A 15,846-nucleotide genomic window follows, 5' to 3' on the forward strand; every position below is an offset into this window, starting at 1 on the left:
TGCTGATCAAATGAATCCTTTCGCTGTTCAAAGAATTAATTTCAATGTTCAGATTATTTGTTTCACTGTTTGCTGTTCACAGTTCAATATCAAATCATCTCCTAGAGCTTCACAAGGTAGAAAACTTTGCTCTCTACCTTGTGTGATACACTCACATAGGCTACCTCATTCAAAAAATCCGGCTTTCAAAATCCCGATCAGTATTAACCAGCAGGGATTTGCAGATTATATGTAATATATGTAATGTAATGTGTATTTATATAGCGCATTTACTGTATTGTGTATGGCCATACACTCAAAGCGCTTCACAATCATGAGGAGGTCTCTCCACACCACCACCAGTGTGCAGCATCCACTTGGATGATGCGACGGCAGCCACAGGACAACGGCGCTAGTGCACTCACCACACACCAGCTATTGGTGGAGTGGAGAGACAGTGATAGTGTTGGAAAATATAGGGTTGGAAAGGTGACGTTGAGGAAATGTACAGTCTCACTGATATAAATGTGCAGATAGTAAATTACTTAGCTGATAAGGTAGTCTTGACATTCATTCAAAACTTACCTTTCTTTGTGCAACTTCAAGTGTCAAACAAAGTTGGAAGTTGTGGCATCTCCGTCTGTAATCTTCGACCCGCATGTTTTACATACTGCAATTTGTTTTTTATTGACCACCTCATAATTTTTATAGCCAAACGATCTTCAGTATCATTTTGCAAACTGACGCTTTCATGTTGTCATGTTAGACGCTGTCGAATCAAAACAATCTACGGTACTTTGATTGGATGTCTTGCCGAATGCTCTCTGTCACACACACTCATACAGACACTAAAACCGAAATAGAGCGGTCTGTGTCTACATCCTTTTTATCTTTGGGCTTTTTATGGGAAGTAGCAAGCCTTTACAAGTGAATAGGCACAAGTCCAAGTGAAAGTCAAGAGTTATTTATATTAAAGTCCAAGTCAAATTGCAAGTCTTTTTATATTCTGGCAAGTCGAGTCTAAAGTCATCTAATTTCCAAGTCACATGACTCGAGTCCACACGTCTGGCATCACTCTACACTACTAACTATCCGCACATATATACGCCCAGGGTGGCCTGCACAAGTACCTGATAGTATTGGTGCCACTTGTGAGGGTGCGGAATAAACTGCCACGCTGGGGTGATGTGTACCTCCAGGGGTACACTAGAATTTGGCCAACGCAACACCTCTAACTCTTCATCATGTTCCTCAAAGCATTCCTAAAAAATTTGTGCCATGTGACAGAGTGCATTATCGTGCTGAAAGAGGCCACTTCCACAAGCGGACATTCTTGTCATGAAGAGCTGTTCCTGGTCTGCAGCAACGTTTAGGTAGGTAGCACTTGTCAGGGGTTTCCAGCAAATCATTTCCCTTTCTCACCTGCATATCATCGTTTCACGATTCATCACGTGCAATCACTTCTCTGAGGAAGTCAGAAAGCTTTTTTAGGGGTGATGGTGGGTCTTTTTTCAGGGAGATGGCGGTGTAATGAATGACCGGTTAGAGAATTGTGGGTTTTTCTGAAGCGACCAAGTCTGGTTGGGAGATGGTGGGTCTTTCTGGAGCGACTAAGTCCAGTTGGGGAATGGTGGGTTTCTTAAGCGTCAAACACTCACTTGGGATAGCGAATTCAGAAATACATGCTTCGATTGTTCACCCAAAGCCTGCGCCTGCAGTTATGCGTCTGACTGCGTTTATCTCTGACCTGCCATTAGGATTTTGACGACGTGAAATCGTGGACTTAGGTTCTGCGGTCCTTTGTCTTGTTCACCCACTTACCATTTGGAGCTTGTGTGATGCCCCAGGGCGAAGCGACATTCCCGCTAGATGTGGTGGCTGCTTTCGCTATGGAGGGAAGGGTCCCATCCAGGGGTGTTCAGACATACAGAGCTGCCCCAGAAAGAGTGTCAGATTCCTGCTAATTGTGGTGGCTGGTTTGGCCCTGGAAAGGACCAAAGGTTCATGTTCCTTGGCTTAAGTGTGGGGTGCCCTGGCACAACAGGAGAACATGTGTTCTTGTGCTTGCCCTGGAAAAGGTGATGGTTTCCATGCCGGAATTAGTTTCAGTTCGGGCATGGATGAAATGCTCCAGAAAAGGGGGCCCTTCAGAGCTGAGACCAGTCCAGGCAGAGTGACTGACATGATTGTAAGCACATGCTGACCTTTAATATATGTTAAAACAAAAAAACATACAGCCATCAATAAAAAAGCTAGGATTCTTTTGGAGTCGAGAAATGGCGTGATGTTACACCATATCTCATGATGACTATGGATGTGAAACTGTATATAAACTGTGGGTTTGTGAACATAGGTTGGGAGAGAGATCACTCAACCTTCTCTGCTGTAACATTAAACTGCTTCAACTTGAGAACTTCAAAGACCTCAGCTTCTTTTTTAAAACTTGAAAGATATACAATGAAATCACAAATTTCCACTACAGACGTACCTCAGGAAGAGTGACTGACCACCGCTCAGGCTGGCTGGGGTAAGAAAAACACTGAAAATGGATGAAAAAGGGGGCCCTCCAGAGCTGAGACTTGACCCAGGGAAGGTGACTGGTCCCCCTGAGCCAGGTTGCAGTGGTCAGAGACCCTGGAAGTGGATGGAAAAGGGGCCCTCCAGAGCTGAGACTAAGCCCAAGGAAGTTGACTGGGCCCCTTGGCCAGCTTGCTGTGGTCAGAGACCCTGAAAGTAGACAGAAATGGAGCTATCCAGAGCTGAAATTGAGCCCAGCACACACCAGCTGATTGGTGGAGAGGAGACAGAGATGAAGCCAATTGGAATATGGGGATGGTTAAGAGGCCATGATGGACAGAGGCCAGTGGGCAGATTTGGCCAGGATGCCGGGGTTAAACCCCTACTCTTTTTCGAAGGACATCCTGGGATTTTTTACGACCACAGAGAGTCGGGACCTCGGTTTAACGTCTCATCCGAAAAACAGAAATGAAGTAGACAGAAATGGAGCCATCCAGAGCTAGAATTGAGCCCAGGGAAGGTGACTGGCCCTCCGAACCAGCACGCTGTGCTAAGAGACTCTGTAGTAGGATGCAAAAGGGGCCCTTCAGAGCTGGGACTTAGCCCAGGAAAGGTGACTGGCCCTCCCGGGCCAGCTTACTGTGGTCAGAGACTCTGGAAAGTGATGAAAAGGGGGCCCTCCAGAGCTGAGATTGAGCCTAGGGAAGGTGACTAGCCCCTAGGCCAGCTTGCTGTTGTCAGAATCCCTGGTAGTGGATGGAAAAGTGGCCCTCCATAGGTGAGAATAAGCCCAAAAAAGGTGACTGCACTCCACCTTCAAAATCTCCGTCCCCAGTGGGCATCCTTGGGGGCTAGCCACTCTCCCTGTGCTTGCAGTTTGGGACCCAGGGGGCCCTCTTGTCCTCTAACTCCTGGATCTCTAACTCTAGCGAGCTGTCCAGGGGCCAGTCACTCTCCCTGGGCTTGCAGTCTGGGCCCTAGAGAGCCTCCTTGACCTCCACCTCCATGGACTCTGACCCCAGCGAGCTGCCCCAGGGGCCAGCTACTCTCCCAGGACTTGCAGTCCACTTTTATGGTCTCTGACCCCAGCAAGCAGCCCCAGGACCACTCACCCAGGGCTTGCAGTTTTGGCCCCTGAGGGGCCCCCTTGCCCTCCACGTCCTGGATCTCTGACCCAGCGAACTGCCCAGGGGCCAGCCATTCTCCTCGGACTTGAAGTGTGGGCCAGAGGGCCTTCTTGTCTTCCACCGCCATGCTTTCTGACCCAAGCGAGCTGCCTCGGGGGCCAGCCACTCTCCCTGGACATGCAGTGGGCCTCTGCGATCCTACAGGTGGGCCACGAGATAGATTAAAATGAACTCTCAATATAATACTATAATATCTGAATTTCATTATTAATATACTATATTAAATTAAACACTTATGCACTTTCTCTAGTTTTGTGATTGATTGCTTTAAACTAGGCACAAAAACAGCCTCATGATTGCGTCTGCAAGTAGTAGGCAACACGTAAGTCTGTTCATTTGCAAACTATGCGTGAAGTGAAAGTCTTTTTTTGTAATGCAAAATAAAGTCCTGTGAGTGATTTATAACAAACGTGCGCCCATACAAAAGAATCTAACGAGGCTCAATGCTGTTTCTATCATAGAGAGTAAAATAAACTTGTGTAACAGAAATTAGCTCATTTTATGGATATTAATAATCAACAATAACAGTTTATTCTTAATTATTAATATTCCGGCTTAAGCTTCTGTCAATCTGGTCAAACAAACATATGATTGTATCTGATCCTGCCCGCTCGACCGATGAATTATGATCAGATTATGAATATTAATTATCAACAATAACAAATTATTATGAATCATTAATATTCTGGATCAATTTATTGTTAACTTGACCAAACAAACATAACTAGAGCCCCCGCTCTTCCGAGCTGATACGGTAATAATCTATTCATTTAGAAAAGGGAATTGTTGCTACTTCTTGTGAAGTAGATTAATCATTTATAAGTTTTAATCAACTTATAATAGCTAGGCAGGGGAATCTGTATTTCAGTGACATTTTCTCGTGAGGCAAACAATACAATTCTCTTGATTATAATGGGATTTATTGACTAGTCAGACAGATAACGAACAAACGCACGAACATACATTAAACATACAACAAAGGTAAACCACATGGAGATATCGGGTCTATACGGGACTATAAAACATGTACAAACAGAGAGAGATAGCGAAGCGCGGAAATATAGATTTTAGATAAAGAGTGACAAAATCTGGTTTCAGTTCCACACACGCCATTAAGGATCACTAAGATTATAAAAAAAACACCTTTTGATAAAAGGGGCACAGCTTATTCGCATAACTAAAAATACCTGGACTTTCATGTCTGGAGGTCTCTCTCTTTATGCGAGTCTCTTCCTGATGAAACTCCTTTGATGTCCTTCTTGGTGCGTTGAGTTTGTAATACAGTTTGGACGAACACGATCGCAAACTTTGAACTGAGTTTACTTTACCGGAAAATAAGAAAAGCGTGGCGGAAAAGTCCATGCGGCTTAGAAGAGCTTCACTTGCATATGAGCTTCAGGCGTGCGTTGGTGGAGCTATTCACTGTTCCTGCCAGCGATCTCCCAGTAAAATACTGCCATCAGATCAACGCACAAACAGATATAGGGTTTTTACTGTATTTTACATTTGTTTGTTTATTTTATTGAATAGTAGATATTCAAATCGCAGACATTCAATCAGTCCAGCTTAAAGCAGAAGCTGCTCTTTTGCTGTCTTCCTGTTGACCTGTGGTTCTCTTTAAATCTTTGTATGTTTGAAAAAAATAAATAAATAAATTATATATATATATATATATATATATATATATATATATATATATATATATATATATATATATATATATATATATATATTATATAACATTTGTACATATATAATACATATATGTATAATTAACAAAGGTTTAAATGAGCGTTTCATATAAATATTTTTGAGAAAAGATATTTTTAGGTGGGCCAACAAAAATTTATCAGAGAAAGAAGTGGGCCCAATGTGAAAAAGGTTGAGAACCCCTGCGATAAAGAATCCTAGATCAGCATCAGTTTTACAGCCTTCTCAGAGAGAAAAAAAAAAAGTTACGTATTTCTGTGAAATCGTGTTGTCCTCACGCTCCAGCTCTATGTTTTATGTTGATCATATTAAAACAAAGAAAACAATCTGAAGTTGTTTCAAGTTGGGAATCTTGGGAATAGATTTTTCTCCATGTGGACCCTGAGCTAAAATGAGTTTGACACCCCTGACCTACAGTGTAAGTGCATGTCATTTAAACAACATAGCATTGTTAATCAATTGCTGAAAGACGTAAACAAAGCATGTCTGTCCCCCTGCAGGACCCTGTTGATTCAATAAGGCAGCAATATGAGAAATCGGCACATTGCTCACATGCAAAGGAAAGACTAGTGTTAGATCTCACTCACACACTAAGGAAGACTGCACAAAAGAGCTTTTTGAATTTCTACATGCACGGACCACTATGTTAGTTACACAACATTAGTTAAAATATTTTTTGATGAAAACGATCATTTTAAATGTCAGCTTCTAATGGCAATCTTATCAGCATTGCTGAAGGAATATTATTGTCCTGCAGGTTGCACAAAAGCTTTTTGGTTCAGGTAAATGAAGCCCCTAGAAGCAACTGGAAAATCTGCATATATGTATATTTAAATGTACCATGTATTCCCCTTACAATTAAATCTGGTAATTGTGTTGTGAGCCTACATGTTGGCTTTTAAAGACCATAACATTGTTAATCATAACAGCAGAACTAAAAGTAAACAAACCATGTCTGACCTCCTGCATGACCCTCTAGAATCAATAAGGCAGTAATGTGAGAAGGCACATTGCGCACACATGTAAACAAATGTGTTGTAGAAGTAAACAAGTGTGTGCAGAAATTGTCTCATTTTTTGTAGGTGGTTTTTTTGCCTTCATGTCTGACAGTTGTCATCACATATTTTTCGTCGGGTTTGGAAACATTAAAATCACATCAAAAACACCATTAGCCTAGATCTTATTGCAATTACACAGTTTTCCACAAGGCGGCAGTAGACGTTACGTTTTTATCTGGTCTCTTCGAGATGTTGTCTTTGCAAGATTTTTGAAGATAATTCAAGACTTTAGGCTTTATAAAGGCTAAAAAACATCAAGCAGATGGCCCAAATAAAAGAGTACAGTACATACACATGTTCTCTATAGATGTTAGTGTTTAGAGAGCAGAATATATATGTATTTTTATAGCTAAATATTTCTGCAGGTGTAGCTTTCTGTTTGCAATCTTGAAGACTTCTTTTTAGTTACATTTGTTGTATGGAAGCCCTCAGAGATGTCCACTTCTGATATAAAGCGTTACGTAAATTACATTACATTCAGGGAAATAAATTAAGATGCATTGTGGAGGTCAAAAGAGAGAAATAGACAGCAGTAGTCTTTTCCTACACTGTCTATTTGCTTTGATTTATGCCTAACATTTAAAAGCATGTGTCATACATGTACAAATTTTACTAATCAGATTGTTAATGGTGCTATGGTACACAATTGCAATAGCAACACATTTAGGAATAAGGTTAGAAAGCCTTGCAAATGGTAAAGCATATTTTTGTTTCATTTAACATTTGAAAAGTATTCAAAATTAATTTGTGCAGAGACAGCTCAACATACAAATTTTACTTTGAGTGTCCAAACTCAGTCCTGGAGGGCCAGTGTCCTGCATATTTTAATTGTAACCCCAATTAAACTCACCTGAACCAGCTGATCAAGCTTTTTCTAGGTGTAAACATCCAGGCAGGTGTGTTAAAGGAAATTGGAGATAATCTTTGCAGAACACCGGCCCTCCAGAACAGAGTTTGGACACCCCTGCTCTAAATCAATATACTTGCATAAAGTAAATGGTATCTCAAAGCTTTTACTGGGGCTTGTTTTTTTCTCACCCCGTGCCGCTTTAAATTGAATGAAAAAAAACAAACAATAAAAAAAACAGTACAATTTAAGCCTCACATTTGCACACAACTATGTAAAATTCACGAAACTGAATCGCTAGGAAAGAGGATAAAAGAAAAGGGATGTTCATAATGCATGTACAGAAAATCCATCTGTGCACAGTTTGTGAAAGTGCTTCTAAAACAACGTTACATCATCTTGATTGGAGAGCAGAGTTTACAGTTATTTTGTTTATTTGTATTTTTAACTGTAGAGACTACTTCATATGTGGTCATGTTCATGCTAATCATCACATGAGAAAGTGCAAGAGAAACACATTCCAGACACTCAATTTTAAGGCTTTTTGAACATTTCAAATCACTCTCCCTGAGGTGTTTAACAGATTTTTTTTTTATCCAATTCCATATTCAAGTAAGAAATCTGGAACACTGTAAGCATCTAACAAAAACAAAACTGTAAAGCCTTCTAGTGTGGGCAGTTTTGGCCTAATGGTTGGGAATTAGTTTTGTAATTAAAAGGTTGCAGGTTCGATTCATGGTCCCAGTAGAAATTAAAGATGGGACTGAATAAACTGCAATCTGTCCATCTTTAATAACCCCCGAGCAAGACAACTAACCTCTTATTGCTGACTACTGCTTTGGAATGTTGGTATGTTTCTATACCAATTTCAAATGTGGGTAATCATACTTGAGAATACTCACTTCAAAAAGCCAAATGTTATAATAATTGCCAAATTTACACACATGACCTAAGAAGTAATTTCATGAGGACATTTCAATAAATGTTTGTACAGCATTTTAGAATTTTATATTCATAAAATGTTTTGCTATAAATCAACATAATGTCAATTCTATTTGTTAACTGTTATCAAAGTTTGATTTGTAAATGTAATGTTTTAATGTGTGCATTTGTTTGTACACTTTTCACATGAACGGTAGAGTGCAGTCAGACATGTTCAAAGAAATGTATTCAAATAAAATTATTCAGATGTGCACAATAATAAAAAAAAAGTCTTTCTAGATGAGTTTTTAAATCTAGAGATCTGATTTTCTCTTGAGGTTTCTTCTAAAAGGCACGAGATGAATAGTAAGTCTCACTGTTTCCTGACACGTAACGTGAGCTGCATACACTCAAAACGTGTTAATTACTACACACTTTCATGTCTCAGTCAAAGGATGTTATAGATTTTTCCCCCTTTGTACATTGTACAAAATAGTCCATTAATTGAAAGCTGAATATTTCAATCTCGACCCAGCTCATTAAAACATGTTATAGGTATTGATCTAAAGGTCTGATGCATGGAAACAGGCACGTTACAGATATACCATATAGTTTATATAACATTGTTAGAACACACACAGTTGCAGATGTTTGTGTTTATTTGTGGCAGACCAACTCTAAAACCAGATCAAATGGAGTCTAAACTGTTGTTACACTGCAGTGTTTGAATATTACTGTGATTTTGGTCATGCACTGTGGCTAACGCCTCACAGCAGAAAGTCGCTTTTTATACATTTAATCAAACACAATATTTGTGTATAAAAATATGAATAATAATATATGCTGATATTTATTGCTATTGTATTAATATTTTGAAGAAAATTATTATTTTAAATATAGCAGTCTTAAATTACTCCAAAATGTACAAAATATTTCAAAGATGCTTTTGCTGCATTGTTTTTGGCAGGTATTGTCCAACATTTCTTTACTGAATATATTAAACTTAGTACATTGACAGGAACACGCATGCATGTCTGAGAGAAGTCAGAAACACTAAGATCTCGCTCAACTTACAGCAAAGTGAAGGAGATATTTTATGCTCATGTTAAAAGGAGTAAACAGCAGCAAGCGGTTTCTAAAGGGTCTGTCAGAACATTAGAATATTAAAATGCTTTAGTGTAATAATAGCGATAAGGCTTGAGACAATTTGTTGATTAGGTTTCAGTCTGCAACAACAACATGCTAAACAGCAACAATGTTTGATATATACACTATTTTCTCTGTAACGTGCCCGTTTTCCACGCATCAGACGTTTAGATCAATACCTACAGTTGAAGTCAGAATTATTAGCCCCCCTTTGAATTTTGTTTTCTGTTTTAAATATCACCCAAATGATGAGCAAGGTAAGGCAAGTACGTCTAATAATATTTATTTTTTTCTGGAGAAAGTCTTTGTTTTATTTCAGCTAGAAAAAAAAGTTTTTACTTTTTTAAAGACATTAAGGTCAAAGTTTTTAGCCCCTTTAAGTTAATTTCGTTTCGATAGTCTACAGAACAAACCACCGTTATACTTGTACAAAAACTTGACTAATTACCCTAATTAACCTAGTTAAGCTTTTAAATGTCACTTTAAGCTGTATAAAAGTGTCTTAAAAATATATAGTCAAATATTATTTGCTATCATCATGGCAAAGACAAAATAAATCAGTTATTAGCGATGAGTTATTAAAACTATTAGGTTTAGAAATGTGTTGAGAAAATCCGCTCTCCAGTAAACAGAAATTGGGGAAAAAATAAACAGGGGAGCTAATAATTCAGACTATCATGCTTTAATGTTTTGGATCTGGATGGAAATACGCACTTTAAATTTGTGGACTACTACAACATACAAAAGGCAAAAAATAAAAATAAATCTATGACACCCTTTGGAGACTGGTAGCAAGTGTAGTAGATAGACACGTTTGAATGGAACAGCTCACGTTATGCATCAGAAAGCAGTGAGACTTTTCATGTTGACTACTTTTTATCTTATGTCTTGTGACCGTTTTGTAGACGGACAACCTAAATAGAATCTTTTGTGTGGGTTTATTATCTAAACTCTTTGCAAGGCCTTCTTACCCCATAGTTCGGATATTGCAATGGTGTGCCATAGCAGCACACACAGAGAAAAAAAAATTCTAAAAGTTGAAGAAAAAAAATAGTTTTTTACATTGTATTCAAATATTCCCTCTCTTTCCTATACCACCTTCATATTATAGTAGTCTGCAGCCCCATATATTAAAATGTATTAGATGTTACATGCCACACACAAAGACTGCCTTCTTAATAAAGTGGCCAAAACCATATAGCCAGAATACATCAAGAAAATACTGTCAGATGTTGTTACTTTAAACTACAAGTATGTATGAACACTGACCAACTTGTTTATATTGAAGAACAAGAATTTGTTGTTTTGATGGTACTAATGTTCACTGTCTGTCACAAATACTTTTTTTGAAAGATTGATTTAAGTTACAGGCTTCTGCAGATAGTTAATCAGCAATAAAGACTGTACAGTGTTACTTTACATTAGATTAGTCAATTACTGTACCTGAATATCTAACTATCAATCGACTCTCCAGAAAACTATACAACACTGCATATTACACTTTCATCCTTGTTTTTGTCCATCAAACCTTATGCATGCAATTAGTTTGATTCACTGCTACAAAAATATCCCAATCCATCTAAATTAATGATTACATTCAAAATAGAGCTATTGAGCTTTTTTTTCTCAATGCTGTAGTGCTCGATTTTGCGATAGTTTTACAACTTCCGTTTCGGTTGCCTATAGGAGAAATGACTAGAAATAATAAACGTCAGAGAACAATCCAACTACTTGCTCTACAAACAAGTGTTTGCATGACTATACAGACAAAGTGGAATAATATAAGAAGAAAATATCAGTTTGCAACATCAAGTAGTGTAACGAGCTCCTTTTAAGGCCAAAAAATGAATGGAAGTGAATGAGACCGGAAGTCTTGAGCCAAAATTATTCAAATGGCTGTACCCTCATACGCAAAGAATAAGGTGAATTCAAGCCATCTGCTAAAATTGTATTCATATCGCAGGAAAATAAAAGTAATCACAATGTCTGATTTTTCCAAGGTTGTGCAGCCCTATTACCAATCCAAACCATGTTTGCATTTACTGCATTTACTATTAGAAAACCAATGTCACTTGTACAAGTTTGATTATATGAAAAGCATGTAAAATTGAGACCTAGAGACTGATAAACCAATTTATGTATAAAACTAAAATATTTTATTAAAACATCGTCCAAAACACAAAAACATGGTTCAGGCAATAATTAAAAAAAATAAATAAATAGGTTTGCTCATAGGACAATTCACCCAAAACAGAAAGTTGTCATTTACTCATTCATAAACCGGTTTGGGTTTTCTCATTCTGTTTAATGCAAAAAAGGGTTTTAAAAAGGTCTGATTGAATTTTGAATTGTTTTTCCTACTATGAAAGTCAAAGGTTACAGGTTTGTAACGATTTAAAAAGCAACATGTTCAGCAGAAAACAGAAACTCAAAAAGGTTTGAAACCACTTAGAGTAAATGTTTTTGGGTGAACCATCCATTTAATAAAATCATAATAATAAGATAAGAAAAAACAATAACTGAATTAAAAAAGACTTAAAGTTCCTGATGCATCCATGCACACAGTGCATATGAAAATAAAGGCTTCACATCACGTCGTCACCAGCGGGAGTTCTCCTTATTGCTCTGTCCAACAAAATCATTCATTGATGACTGGAGGAAGAAAAAAGAAATCAGATATCTTCAATAAACTCGAATCAGTATTAACCTTGCTGAAATTGGACAATTTCAGTTCTTAAATGAAGACAGCTACTGCAAAATCATTCAGTAATTTAAACTTCCCGTCTGCTTGTTATGAGATCATTTAGATTTTATCTTTTAAATTGGACCAATGATGTCAAACACAGAAAAAAAGTGATCCGTCTGAGAAGCGTGATTGGTGGACTGACCTGCATGAGGAGCCTTTCTTTCCTTAGTCTCTTATAGAAAATCAGCACATCTTGGTTGGCCTGAACCACTCGAGGGTCAAAGTCCATCACACGCAGACCTTCCAGACTGCGAGCCCGTGACAGAGCAACATAAGCCTGGCCACTCTCAAACACACGCGCCAAAGAGATCTCCACACAATCCAGAGTCATGCCCTGAACACACCAAACAGGAGGAAATTCATTTAAAGAATTCATTTAAACATCTGAAAATAGCAATCAGCCTTTATGGCATTGTCCAAGATACAAGTGCTAAAAACTGGAATAAAGCACATGCTGTCCTTGTTTGGTTTTAAAACCCAAAAATCACATGATCTTGATATGTATGCTGGAATCAGTATAGTTTAAGCATTTTTTTCTCTTATCGGATAAAAACTTTATCCTACTGTTTTAAATCAGTTCCTTTTCAAAATGTACACATCCTGGGCTCTATTTTGACGATCCAAGCGCACAGTCCAAAGTGCAGGGCACAAAAGCATTATGGGCGTGTCCGAATCCACTTTTGCTATTTTAAGGATGGAAATCCACTTTGGCGCATAGTCTAACAGGGCTGAGCTTATTCTCTTAATGAGTTATAGGTGTGTTTTTAAATATTTCTAAATTCATTTCTAATTTCCAGCAAACAAATAATATGAACAATAATAATGAAGTGTGTTCAAAAAACTGAGTTATTTCTAAATGTCAAGCCCCATATATTATATATATATATATATATATATATATATATATATATATATATATATATATATATATATATATATATATATATATTTTAGCGCTGTCAAAATTAACGTGTTAACGCATGCGATTAATTTAAAATAATTAACGCAATTAATGCAGTTGCAGGTTTTTTTTACTTCCTGTTGTGGTGGACGTGTGTTCAACATGCAAGAAATGTGGATAAAACCAAGGAAGCACTTTTTAAAGGAAAGTTTCTTTATAAAACAATTAGTCGCATCACCAGGCTCTCCAAAGTTTTCTGCAATTTCGGGCGTTTCATTTTTAACTTTCGACTTCTGTTGTAAGTTGATACCGCATGGCGAACAGAAAGAAAAACCTCCGCATTTCGTGACTCGGTGTTCCTTTAAGGTAAGGTTCCTTTTAAGGCTACACGGTAGATCTTCAATAAGAGTATTATCTTAATCATATTAAAATCGGAGTATTAGTGTTTTATGTGAATGTACTCAGAACGTCTCTGGTGAAGTCGCGAGCTGTCAAAGACAGGGCATTACTCTGCCTTTCAGCATGAGCCCTCCAAGTTTAGCGTGTTTCCTCATCGCGTATGCTTCGCGTTGTTGTGTCAGAATCATTGTGAAATACAGTAATACTTTAGGATGCTTAGTTTAAGCAAATTTGATGAACGTGATCATGCGTGTTTAATCTAAGGGGTGTCGCTCCAGTATGGAAGGCCGTTGGGGCCAAAACATCTGCAGCGCGTTGTGTGTGTGTGTGTGTGTGTCTGTAGCCCCTTTCACACATACAGACCTTGTAAAGGAAAAGGTTGTATGTGTGAACAGGTCCAAGATTCCCGTAATAAGCGCGTGCACGTCTAGAACGTGCTGACGTGAGACGTCTGCTTTAGCCAATCACAACAGTCAGACGCATTTACGTCCGCGCGGTTTGTGAGGATAAAAGCCTTTGAATATTTTTTCAGCCACATTTAGCTGCTAGAAGTTAGTCAGATCACGTTTATATGTTCTTCTTAATGCCAACTGTGTAAATAATCATCGATGAGTTGCTCATGATAAGCCGTTGTTTGTTTACGTTCGTGTGCCTGTGAAACAGCCTGTGAGCGCCAGTACACGTACATATTATGAACATCTCGACATGCGAAAGTGATCCTGAGAAAGTTGTTCACAATATTGATCATCCACAGAGTTTGTAATTTAGTCAAATGTTTACAAATACAAGCGCAGCCGTTTAAAGCTCATTTGTGGTGAATGATGTCAGAATTTACCGGTATTTTGGAATGGATGTGTGAATGCTCTTTTCCGGAAAATTTCCGTAACGTCCTCGCCTGTGTGAACAGCTCTTTTTTCAATATACCGGTAAAGTCTTTCCGGAAATTTTCCGGATATTTACCGGTATCACTGTGTGAAAGGGGCTTGTGTCAGGGGTGGAGTGAGCGATGTATCTGAGTAGGGGCGAGAGGGGTGTGCAAAGTATTTAACGACCGGTTTGCAAGAAATTATCATTCATTTGCGGGCATTTGAGAGTCTCTGTGCACTTGCGGGATACTCCTAATCTTAGCAACTGGATGAATGTAAAGGAGGATTAAGCAAAATTGTTTCTACTCTATAACTAATGTTCTCAACTCACAGCAATAAAACTTTACAATGAGTGCAACAGTTTGTATTCTCTAGTTTATTATTATAATTTTTCATTTTCCATATCTGCAATTCCAATTTTGGCATGTTTTTGCAGTCCACTTAGAAACCAACTTGGAAATCAATGTTTTCTTTATTGGCATTGATTGTTTTAAAATGTAAATGTCATTAACATGCCTGTGTTTTAATTTCTGTAATAAAAGTGGCTGTCAAGCCAGGATCTTGATGGTTTATTGTGGGTATGTTGTTTACATGAAGAAATCTGTGTTACAAGTTAAACAAAAAAATCCATTAAACAATTCTATTTTGAATTGAAATATTTTTTGTCTTGCGTTTACATTTAAATAGCCAAAATTACAGTTTTCAGTATTTTAAATGTGATTAATTTTATTTTAAAGGTAAGATTAATTAGTTAATTTTTTTACACACACACACACACACACACACACACACACACACACACACACACACACACACACACTAACTTTTATTGATCACCAGCCACTGTGGCTAGTAGATTTTCAACATTCCAACACTCACAATTTTCACTAGCCATACTTTTGCTGTTGGGAAATATATTTGATAAGCATAAATTTGACATGCTAAATTGACTTGATTTAGATACTGTGTTATGTCCACATGCCTTCTCAGTCATTTCACTTCTTGTGTGTATCAGCTTGCTTAGTATGCATGAGTAAATGGGTTGTATCGCAATGCAATTAGTTTTTATTTTACGACTTTTCAAGGCTCAAAATTAGGGATTAACCAAATTTATATGATCACACCAAATAAGCATTTCTTAGCCACAATTTTTTTTAATGTGTCAAAACAAGAAAAACATAGCTTTATAGGTGCACTTTTTAATTCAACAAAACTTGTCTTTTAAAAAACCATTACATTTAAAAAAACAATTATTGAAATGTACCTAAAATGTGCACAGTACTCTGTCCAGGCTAAAAGTCCCAGATCACCAGTTAACTACATATAAAGGAGTATATACATATAAAGAAATGTTATTGTAAAAACATAACTAAACCATATAAACAAAGCAAAAGAAAGCAGGTGAAAAATGTTTGGTAATGCAAGGATGATCACGCGCACACGGTTAATATAGGCCTGTTAATAATCTGTTTAAAGAATAATTAAAATGAAGGCAGTGACCGCTGTTGCTTACGAAAGAATATGTCTATTGTTTTTCCATCTTGAGCTGTTGAAAGCAGCAGGACTGTG

General features: G+C 37.7%; 1 protein-coding gene across 3 annotated transcripts in view; it reads right to left on the reverse strand.

Moving 5' to 3' along the window:
• Window positions 1–11,498: 11,498 nt before the first annotated feature.
• Window positions 11,499–15,846, reverse strand: part of pif1 (PIF1 5'-to-3' DNA helicase homolog (S. cerevisiae)) — a 19,349-nt gene continuing 15,001 nt past the window's right edge. For 2 of the 3 annotated variants that reach the window (NM_198807.1, XM_073912522.1), the window contains 2 exon segments: window positions 11,499–12,017; window positions 12,254–12,445. In NM_198807.1, the coding sequence (NP_942102.1) occupies window positions 11,964–12,017; window positions 12,254–12,445 (246 nt within the window). In that variant the 3' untranslated portion in view covers window positions 11,499–11,963. 3 annotated transcript variants of the gene reach the window in all.

Source organism: Danio rerio, chromosome 2 (assembly GCF_049306965.1).
Source record: "Danio rerio strain Tuebingen ecotype United States chromosome 2, GRCz12tu, whole genome shotgun sequence".
Lineage (NCBI taxonomy): Eukaryota > Metazoa > Chordata > Actinopteri > Cypriniformes > Danionidae > Danio > Danio rerio.